Genomic DNA, 11,458 nt, shown 5'->3' with positions numbered 1-11,458 from the left:
TTATGATTGTTCGGGGGACTCTAAATCTCGAAAATATTACTTTGAACAAAATTGCAAACGACTATGTGATCATTCGTCCTAGTGGCTATCGCTTCAACCCATTTAGAAATGTAATCGACGGCCACTAGGATATACAAATTACCGTGTGAATTCGGAAACGGGCCCATGAAATCGATCCCCGAAACATCAAAAATGTCAACAACTAGGATCGGGTTCAAGGGCATCTCGTCCCGCTTAGAAATACTCCCGAGTTGTTGACACTTTAAACAGTGTGTCGCGAACTCGTGAGCATCCTTAAACAATGAAGGCCAAAAGAAACCACTCGTTAAAACTTTTCGAGCGGTTTTCTGGCCACTGAAATGACCACCACACGCAGACGAATGCGCGTGTTCCAAAACTGATCTGACATCCTCCTCGGGTATGCATCGTCTGATCATCTGATCTGCACCAATTTTAAACAAATCCGGATCGTCCCAGATATATTGTTTAGCTTGGGACATCAACTGTTTCTTTTTTCTCGTTGGCCAATGCTCTGGTAAATCACCTGCAACTTTATAACTAACAATGTGAGCAAACCAAGGATTTTGTGAAACTGCCAGGATATGTTCATCCGGGAAGGACTCGTAAATGGGCCCATCAGTGTTCCCATTTTCCACCATAATTCAGGACAAGTGATCTGCAACAACATTTTCACTCCCTTTCTTGTCCCGAATCTCTAGATCAAACTCCTGCAATAACAAAACCCATCTGATAAGCCTCGGTTTTGCATCTTTTTTGTCCATAAGGTACCTGACAGCAGAATGGTCAGAATATATAATAACTTTACTACCCCAAATGTAATACCGGAATTTATCTAGAGCATATACTACTGCTAGTAACTCCTTCTCGGTTGTGGTATAATTTAATTGAGCATCCGAGAGAGTTTTACTTGCATAGTATATAGCAACGTGTTTCTTGACGACCCGTTGACCCAAAACAGCCCCGGCCGCATAATCACTTGCATCACACATTATTTCAAAAGGTAAACTCCAATCGGGTGATTGCAAGATCGGGGCTTCAACTAATTTGAATTTCAAAATGTTAAAGGCCTTAGCACATTCATCATTAAAGTCAAACGGGACATCCTTAAGCAATAAATTACATAAGGGTTTGGTAATGTACTAAAACCCTTAATAAACCGTCTATAAAACCCGGCATGCCCCAGAAATGATCTAATGCCTTTGACATTGGTGGGATGAGGTAAAGTGGAAATAACTTGGACCTTAGCCCGGTCCACCTCGATCCCTCGACTCGAAACAACATGACCCAATACAATTCCCTCTTGGACCATAAAATGGCTCTTCTCCCAACTAAGAACCAAGTTCATATCGACACGTCTTTTCAAAACTCTTTCGAGTTGGTTTAAACATGACTCGAAAGATGTGCCGAAAATCGAAAAATCATCCATGAAAATTTCCAAAGACTCACCCCACCATATCTGAAAAGATACTCATCATGCACCTCTGAAAGGTGACGGGGGCGTTACAAAACCCAAATGCCATACGGGCATGTAAATGTGGTCTTTTCCTGATCTTCAGGATGAATAGCTATCTGGTTATACCCAGAATACCCGTCTAAAAAGCAATAAAATTTTTGACCAGATAGCTTTTCGACAATTTGATCAATAAACGGAAGCGGAAAGTGATCTTTTGATGTTGCCGCGTTCAGTTTACGATAATTAATACAAATGCGCCACCCGGTTACCGGCCGGGTTGCGACCTCGTTACCTGAGTCGTCCTTGACGACTTGGATGCCCGCATTTTTCGGTACTGTCTGTGTCGGGCTCACCCACGTGCTGTCTGACATGGAAAAGATAATGCCAGCATCAAACCACTTCAGCACTTCCTTCTTCACCACTTCCCTCATGTTCGGGTTCAACCTCCGCTGAGCATCATGCGCGGGTTTGACAGCCGGATCTGTTAAAATTTTGTGCATCACAATTGAGGGACTGATTCCCTTCAAATCCGCTATCGTCCACCCGATTGCTTCTTTATTCGCAACCAGCACCTCCATCAAAGCATTTTCCTGTTCAACAGATAAGTTAGAAGCTATAATAACAGGCAATGTATTATTCTTACCAAGAAAAGCATATTTTAAATGCTTTGGGAGCTCTTTCAGCTCTACTTTCGGTGCTTCCAGCATTGACGGTTTCAACCCGGTATCAATCTTCTCGGGAAGCGGTTCCACCTGAACTTACCATGGTGGACGGTCTCCTCGCACAGCTGCGATCTCCATCTGTCTTTCCTCATCTTCCAGCAACTTGTATGTTTCCACCTGTAACCTGTCAAACAGAAAACACGTCTCCGCTGTGCCATCCGAACTGACAACCGAGTCGTATAGCGGAATGCACTCGTCAATGACATCGGCCATAAAGCACTCGTCATCGACCGGAGAGTTATCTCCACATGTGAAAACATTAATTCTCAGCTTACGGTTACCGAATGCCATGTCAACAGTAACATTTCTACAATTAATGTTGGTATTTGCGGTAGCCAAAAATGGTCTACCGAGGATAACCGTAGGCTGGTTAGTCCTCTCACCCGAAACATAATCGAGAACTAAAAAGTCAACTGGAAAGTAAAAGTCTTCCACCTTGACAATAACGTCTGTCAATATGCCTCGGGACAGTTTCGGTGTCTGGTCAGCCAAGACAACCGTGGTGGCAGCCGCACGAAGTGGACCAAAATCGTACAGGTCGTATAAACAGCCCGGGAGAATACTGATGCTAGCTCCAAGATCTAGAAGCGCCCGAGTCATTTTAACATCACCCACTTGAATGGGTATAATGGGCGTTCCCGGATCTTGTAGCTTGGGTGGAAGAGAACCCGAAAGAATTGCACTCACATTGTCGGTGAAATCAATCTGTTTAGGAATCTTATGACTCCTTTTCTGTGTGCACAATTCTTTTAAATACTTAGCATAGGCGGGAATTTGTTTTATGGCATCTAAAAGAGGAATGTTAATTTTGACTTGTTTAAACGTTTCCCCCATTTCTTCTTGTTGCGGGCCTCGTTTTGATGCCATCTTCGCCTTTGATGGCGCCAACAAAGCATCGGGATATGGAACAGTTTTCACCTTTTCCTTATCCTTAGAGTTGTTGGTGTCATCCTTCGGAACCGATTTATTATTTTTAGTTTCACTTTTGTTAGGTTTATTTAATTCAATCGGTTCCGGCTCGTCATCACTGACGAGATTTTCATCAATCTCTTCCACCACCCCATCAACCAAAGGTGGTGGACCCCCAACCTTATTATCATAATTTTTACCTTTACGTAAAATACTTACCTGATTCACGTGCTTTTTCGAACTGGAACTGTGATGATTCGGGTTGACTATGGTGTCGCTTGGAAGTTGGCCCGCATTCTTTTGTAATTTCACCATATCTGAAGCGAGCTGACCAATTTGCTTCATCATTGCCTCCGACGATTTATCACGTAAATCGAACTGTTGTTTCGTCTCGGTCTTTTGATCAGTCACGACTTTCAATAACGCATCCAACTTTGAGTGTATTGACTCATCCGAATTACCCGGGACCGTTTCTGCTGATCCTGATTACCCGAAATATTTTCACCCCGGTTACTGTCTCTGCTATACCCCCGATTCTGGTTACTCGACCCCTGCTGATACCCGCTCTGGCGGTAATTACCTTGCGATTTGTTCTGGTTCGATCCCTGAAAGTTCGGCTTCAACTGAGAAGATGTGTTCCCGTAACGAAAATTCGGGTGGTTCCTCAGGCCCGGGTGATATGTGTTCGAATTGAACCCTTGGCCTTTGGAATCCCCGTAAGCATAGTTAACTTCCTCGGTGTCATCCTCCTCATCATCATCATCATAATACTCGGGGCAATTTTCTGCCTTATGCCCGAGTTCACCACAATCTTCACAAACCGGGAATTTCACTCCAACTTTCCCGACTTCTTTCTTCTTACCCTTTCTGTACCCAGCCAATTCACGTTCTAACTCAGCAATTCTTTCAGACTCACTCGTGACTGACTTAACTGGCCTGGGTGAATTACCACGTCTTCGTCTTTCAGCTGTTGCTTCTGCCTTGGAATCTTCACACATGAACTCCAAAAATTCCCAATCATCTTCCTCAGGCTGATTCAACAACTGACTATTACACGAGGCCTTAAGATGCTTTCGGTCCTCATATGTCAACCCATCAACAAAGCACTTTACCAGTTCCCATAGTTCGATATTGTGATGTGGGAATTTTCTGATCATATCCTTATACCTGGTAAACGCTTCATGGAATAGCTCACCTGGCAACTGTGAAAAGTGACGAATGTCTGAACGGGCCTCGGTAGTCTTCGACTGTGAATAAAACTCGTTTAGGAAGACTTGTTGCATCCCGGCCCAGTTTCTGATACTGTGTGTTGGTAACGAGTTAAACCACAGTTTCGCTTTGTCTTTTAATGAGAACTGGAATAACCGCAACCGGACTTCATCCTGATCAAACGTACCATCACCAATAGACCCGCAAACAGCCGAAAAATCGGTTAAATGTGAATACGGTTCTTCCGAAGCCATCCCGTTAAAGTGAGGAACGCTGTTGATGTAGGATGGCCAGGACTTAAAAGTTTGCTGTCCCTGCACTCGTTCCTGTGGAACCAACGGGGATGCTCCGTCTGAGATAGTCGGTCTGAACCAACTGTTAACACCATGAACCGGAGCTATGTAATTTCTCCTCTGCCCCCCCGGGGTTTCCCATACCGCCCCGGTTAACCAGAATACCACGAATTCTCTCGGGCTTTTCCACCTGATTTACCCTTTCTCGATCCCTTCGGTGTCTGTTAACAGGTTCAGCTCGTCTTCGATTTACCGGCTCCTCCACCTCATCTTCATAATTATTTTCACCCTCAATTTCCGGTTCATCAACCTCGTTCTCGGGTTCAACCTCCCGATTTCTCCTAACCCATCGATCAACCTCAACATCAGCTGCCCGAAAACCCTCGTTTCCATTATTCTCTTCACCCTCATCCTCATCTTCAGTCGGAACACTCGATCGGACATCATCAATATTTATCCGAACTCGACGGTTTGAGTTGTTGTTTGGAGCGGATGGTCCGGCTTGGTCAAAGTTGAGGTTTAGGTTTCAGTTAAGGTTTCGGTTTCGGTTCTGATTTCGGGTTCTGGAAGCATGAGCTGAGTTGTTTTGGTTATTCAGTTTATTGAGGTTTGGTGGATCGGGTATGTTTTCTGGGTGAAACATGTTGGTTTGTGGAAGTGGATCTTGGTTTTGGTTATTGTTCTGGTTCGGGTTTTGATTCTGGTTCTGATCTTCCATTTATGAATTTCTGTTTTGAACTCGGTTCTGCCGAGCTAACCTCTCGATTTCGGGCTCGTAAACTAACGGAGACTGTCGGCCCGAATGGCGGGTGCGCATAAACCTGTAATCTGCACAACTAACACAACCCGCGTAAAATGAAAAATACAAATAAAATAAAGTAAAATAAAAGTTAAACTAAAAACTGAAAATTAAATTAAACACAAAAATCAAATAACACGAAAACACTAAGCGCACTAACTCCCCGGCAGCGGCGCCATTTTGATGACCGTCGTTTGAGTCAATCAAAAACCTAATTAAACTACCTAGATAGGATAAGTAAGGTATCGTATCCACCAGGAGTATGTGGTCAATGTAATTCGTGTACAGATTCACTATTATGAAGTAACTGGTTTTTAGTGCTGATCACACAAGCAATGTTTTGAATTAAGAGAACTAAGCAACGAACAAATAAACGACTTGTAAACAGTTAACAAAACAAATCACACCCGGGAATTCAAGTAAGCAACCAAACAGTATCTCATGCAACCTAACAGATTTATTATTAACGATTAACTGAAAACTGATCAACCAGACAAAACCTTAGACGTCAACAATTACTTTACACACGGCACTGGTTATCAAACAGTCCTTGCCAGTGTGACTCAGTTAAGGGTAATTGTACGTTTTATCGTATTCAATCTAACCAAACAGTTATGTGACTAATTATCTAGCAACTGGTAACAGATCGTTCAGACCAACGTAAACCTAAACCGACCGAACACACAGAAATACTAAACATCAATAATCATATATCAATCTTTCAATAACAAAACATAAGTATTCTTAATCACATGAGAAAAACTGTAAATGGTTACAAACTATACATCCCGGGTGCGATTCTAGGAGATTAGCCGAGCCGAGACATCATCAAATCTTCGATACGGATGATATTGATCATGTGGAAGGTCTTGACACAGGCTATAATGGTGGAAATCGCCTCTTGGAGCTGCTGGAATCGCCTATGGTTAGTCAAAACGGAGTTAGGGTTTTCTTTCATGAAAAAGATAATATAAACTAAAAAATCCCGTATGCACACCCGTCGCGGTACGCGATGGCCATATGACCATCCCGTCGCGTACCGCGACCTAAGAAAACCTCATTTTCAGATTCCTTTCGTCGAGAAACCCAAAATTCATATATTATGGCTCTCGTAACTCATTTTCTAGCTCAGGATATGCTCGTTTTACTTCAAGGTCGCATTTCGTCAACCCATCTTGTTTAGTTTTAGCATCAGCTTATAATCACTCATCTATACTCTTCCCAAATCCTTGAAACACTTCCCAGGACATCAAATAATGCTTCGGTCTTTCAGAGATATCATTCCATGCTAGTACATGTCTCCCATTTAGCATCTTTAACGATCAATTACCTTAAATAAAAAGCACGTATGAAGTACCAAAGTTCTAACAATATACTCAATAAACTAGATAATTAATACATTAATATATATACAAAATACCCGACCATCAGTCCGGTGGAACGACAACTGCGGTCCGGCGAAGCAACGGCGGCTTCGGGATGGTGGTCTGGCGGTGCAGTGGTTGCGGCGGTGGTCCTTTGCTGGAGCAACGGTGAGCAGACAGTAACAGAAGTCGTCAAGCAACTGTAGCTACCAAACTAAACACAAATGGCCGGAACTTGAGATCGCCGGAAAAACGTGTTCACCGGAATCACCTAAGGTCGCCGGAAAAACGACCTGAACTTGTAGGTGACTCAAATAATAACACCAACGGCTTATCGGTGGTGGTTATGGTGACGAGTGGTCGGCTGTGGTGATGAGTGGATGAAATTCCGGTGGCTGGAATAGGTCGTCGGAAAACCGACTGCCGGAAAAGCGGCGCCGGAATATACAGATGGAGGCTAGGGTTTGTTTATTGTTGTTAATCTATCTTAATAATAATATCTTATATATATAGTAATATTATTAGGGTTTAATCAAATTAAAATTAACAAAATAAAGTCTTTATCCATCATCTGGTCCATCTAATTGATTGTGTCGGGCCCAATTAACATTTAAGTGGGTTTATTTTTCGCTACCCTCGATGTAACCCATACCGGGTCATATTCGGGTCGGTCCGCGTTGACTTGACTCGAACCGACCATCAAATCCAACAAATACAACTCTCAACCGTGATGCCATCGTTGCTAATAATCTTAACCTAGACATATTTTATGATGCTATTAATAGCTTGGTTTGAATTTATTTTGCCAAAGTATTTTTCGGTAATAATCCTTAACTAATAATAGTATTCTTAAAAATTTCCTTACTTGAAAGGATAGAAAAGCATTAGTAAAATTCTAATATATTTAATAAATAAATCCAAATGCAAATGTGATCGTTAAAAGTTGCGTTACAAAGAATAAAATGGACACTAGAAGAAATTAAATAGAAATAATACTCTAACTAAATAAAGTAACACTAATATGAATATATTCATGTGTAGTCTTCAACAACCACTTTTCTTATGTTGTCAGGAAAGTGAGATATAGGTATAGTACCTATTATCATTATCTAATATAAAAATATAATATAATCTATTTTGTATCTTCTTCTTCTTCTAAAACGTTTTTACATGCAATTCCATCATTAAAGCCAATTTTGGTTCACTAAAAAAGGTCCCAATGCTTTCTTCATCATTTTGAAGGGTGGGCATTTGAGCTTAAACATAAAGATCGGGCTATTAATTACACTAAGAATATGGTTTGGACGGTGGGCATGTGCCCACATCGTTGATCCGTCTATGAAGGTTGTACCCATAACATGGTATCCCACGGACATTTACCAACGGATTATCAACAGTGATATCATCACCATGTGTACGTACTTTTGTTGATAAAAGTCGTCTGATGTGTAATCTTGTGGTTTTAGTCTTTTACTATTATTAGACAATAGTTTCGTTCGTGAGTACTATTAGAAATTGATGTCTACATAAGAAAACAATATATGAGTGTGCCTAATTCACTGTTTTACTGGGCTGTGTTTGAATCTCAGACTCAATAAAAAGAATGTTTTCAAATAAGACAAAATGACATAAAACATTCTTTAGTTTTTACGTTTTTTTCAATGATCAGGTTGTTTAAAAATCAATCCATCCATTATTTATGTTCTAGTTTTGTTCCCACTTAACTAACTCAGTTAGTTTTTTAAATTAGCACATAACACGTGCAATACATCTGAGAGCAATTTAATTTTCTCACTCATCCTCCGTAATAAATAAAAAAACAGTTTAGCCATTTTTAATAAATAATTAAACAATGACGTTAGTCCATAATAATTATCTTTTTCTATGGACGGTATATCCGGTTACAAAATAATAAAATGAAAAATAAAAAGAAAGAAAAAGATATGTGGCCATTTAGAATAAAAGGATTTCCTTCAGTCATGCAATTTTTTCACATGGAGTTGGTTTAAAGAAAAAGGAAAAAAAAACAAAGTATGTTTATAATGCATTTATTTATAGGCTTGTTAATATTTTAATTTGTTCAAAAATCAATGCCAATAAGTTTTATCTTGTCTAGCCCAAATTTGAATTGAAATAAACTCAATACACGTATGTTTTTGCATAAATATAATGCTAGGTACTAAAAGTGTGCATAAGTACACCCAAAAAGCCTTGTCCTAAATAGGCTTTTCAAAATTGTTTTGTAATTTTTAAAACTATTGTCTTTTATGAATAATGATATGTAGCACCTTGATACGAGTCGTTCTTTTATAGGCTCTCCATGCAAGTTTTCATTCAATGTCTCATTCATCTGTTTTGAGTTGATACTTTTTTGAGTTAAAATATTTAACGGGGTAAGTGATAGAATGGTATTAGTTATATGTTTCTACTGGCTGATAATTTTTCTACATCTGTAAGCTATATTGAGGATATGTAAAAAGACTAGATTAACTTTACGTGTATTGCACATGTCATGAATTAACTTGAAAAACTAACTGAATCTGTCATAAAAGATGAAAAGTGAAACAAAATAGATACGGAAACTCGTAAAGGATGACTAAACTATTTTTAAACATTAAGTTTTCGGTAATTATATCAAATTGGGTTAATGAACTCATTCTATTTTGTTGAAGTTAATGAAACTAGAATTTAATGTTGGTAACTGAAGAAACACTAACCAGACCACGGGCAGATTACGGATAACCTGGGGGTTAGATAGATGTTTCCCACGAGGGGTTAGACCCAGAGAAGATGGTTCTTCTGATAACCTGCAAAACAGACACCGTGAGCTTGTCACTGAGAAGGGGGGGTTCCTCCTTGTGACCACCCTCCGGCGTGAGAATCAGACTAGATTGCTCTTTAAATATAAAGTATATTAAGAGATTGCTAGAGCAGATATCAGGTATAATATGGTAAGATATGATAAGATGAGATGGTCATACCATTTGTGGTATTTATAGCCGAAGGTAGGTTTCCAAGGAGGTGTGGCCGGCTGAATAGTATTCCTGTTCAACCAACAGTGGCTTACGCACGTGTCCTGCTGGTAGTTGGTGGGTAGGCAGCGGCTGATAGTGACCAGGCCTGCTGTGTACCATTCCTTTTCCACCAACTGCCGGCTATGCACGTGGTATGGCAGTAGTTGGTGAGTAGGCAGCGGCTAATAGTGACATACAGTAAAGGAGCATGCTGCTCGCTATACTGTTGTCAATAAGCTGTCGTATCTTTAGTCAGATCTTTTGCCCATACCTCGTCAGGTACAGTACAGAAGATCTTCCTGTATCGTACGGACTGGCTTATTTGGGCGGGAGTATTCCCCCTCCCGCCACTGTGTGGGATTGTTCCCGGCTTTGCTCATTCCTTCAGGTGACACTGAGTGATTGAGAGCTAAGTGCCTTGTGCGTGTAGCCTTGCTGCGCGGGTGGCCTTCCCTGATGGCTTGTATCCGAGGCTGCGGGGACAGGCGGAGTCCTTCACCATTGGGAGGCATTTCCTGCGGGAACAGCTTGCGTACTGCGCGTAAGGACGTCACGTCTCTGAGCATGGTTGGTCCTGCGGATCCAGTTGGTTTCTGCGCAGACGTCCCTCTTCAAGGTGAGTCTTGCGGGTCCAACTGGGCTACGCTGGGACCTACCTCTTCAAGTCCCCCAGTCCAATGTTCTTCTCATGAGTGTTTAATAAAGTGAGGTGAACTTTTGGACTTAAGCAAAGGGTTTTGAAAAGGGTTTAGTTTTAAGGTTTTCCATGGGGATTCCTCCCGCGGAAGTCCTTGTCACTTGCAGAAATTCCCGAGTTTCCTGCTTGGTCTTTGGGTATGATGCGGGTAGGTCTGTAACCTCCTCGCAAGTCAGGAGCGTTGAGTCCCACTTGTGTGGATTCTCCATGAGGTTTTGGTAGTTTTGAACATAGTGATCAATTATGTTAAAACCACCAATTCCATCCTGGAGCTTCAAACAACGTAGTTCTCGACGTTCCCGCTATGCGGGGATGTTATTTCCATTTCCGCAAGCATTGCCCAGAAGATCCTTCTTGGTTTCAATTCCCAGCGGAGTGCTAGGTATGTGAAGGGTTTTGCCTTAACACTGTACCCGCGCTCGTCTTACGGTTACTTTACTTCCAAGGTATTCCTGGCGACAATTCCCTGCGGGTGCTAGGTATGTGAAGGGTTTTGCCTTTACACTGTACCCGCACCCGTCTTATAGTTGGTTGCCGAGGTATACTTGGCTTCAATTCCCTGCGGGTGCTAGGTATGTGAAGGGTTTTGCCTTAACACTGTACCCGCATCCGTCTTACGGATACTTGTTTGCCAAGGTTTACTTGGCTTCAATTCCCTGCAGATGCTAGGTATGTGAAGGGTTTTGCCTTAACACTGTACGCGCCCGTAACGAAGCTCAAGCTGCCCTCCAAGAAGCTCTGGTTGCCAAGGAATGGCTTCTTCGAGAAGCGTTGTCTCAGGTATGTTTTCATGTCTTTACGCTTTTCTTTGTAAATAGAAAAGGTTTTGACACTTATATTTTCTTTTGTAGGTTGTGCATCGAGTCTTCTTAGAGACATCTTACGACGATGCTATGAGCGCAGCCCTCAACGCTTCTCACGAGGATGGGGAAAAGGCCGGCTTCCTGCTTGGTCTAGGGTTCGTTGAGAAAGGCATC

General features: G+C 41.6%; 1 protein-coding gene across 1 annotated transcript; it reads right to left on the bottom strand.

Moving 5' to 3' along the window:
• Positions 1 to 1,590: 1,590 nt before the first annotated feature.
• LOC143577927 (uncharacterized) lies at positions 1,591 to 4,568 on the bottom strand. Its single transcript, XM_077061639.1, has 3 exons — positions 4,502 to 4,568; positions 2,803 to 3,587; positions 1,591 to 2,574 (listed from the first exon to the last, which is right to left on the bottom strand). Exons 1-3 carry the CDS (start codon positions 4,566 to 4,568, stop codon positions 2,233 to 2,235), a joined length of 1,194 nt encoding a protein of 397 aa, XP_076917754.1. The 3' UTR covers positions 1,591 to 2,232.
• Between the last annotated feature and the right edge of the window lie 6,890 nt (positions 4,569 to 11,458).

Source organism: Bidens hawaiensis, unplaced genomic scaffold (genome assembly GCF_021521415.1).
Source record: "Bidens hawaiensis isolate Kalapana, Puna unplaced genomic scaffold, B.hawaiensis_p1.1 tig00028948_1, whole genome shotgun sequence".
Lineage (NCBI taxonomy): Eukaryota > Viridiplantae > Streptophyta > Magnoliopsida > Asterales > Asteraceae > Bidens > Bidens hawaiensis.
This window is presented reverse-complemented; position numbering and strand designations above follow the sequence as displayed.

Coding starts and splice junctions, on each gene's coding strand:
- LOC143577927 (XM_077061639.1), bottom strand. CDS start 4,568: ATGGCTTCGGAAGAACCGTATTCACATTTAACCGATTTTTCGGCTGTT. Junction 3,588..4,501: donor TTGCGGGTCTATTGGTGATG/GTACGTTTGATC, acceptor TCGGGTAATCAG/GATCAGCAGAAACGGTCCCG. Junction 2,575..2,802: donor TACCCATTCAAGTGGGTGAT/GTTAAAATGACT, acceptor GTTTCGGGTGAG/AGGACTAACCAGCCTACGGT.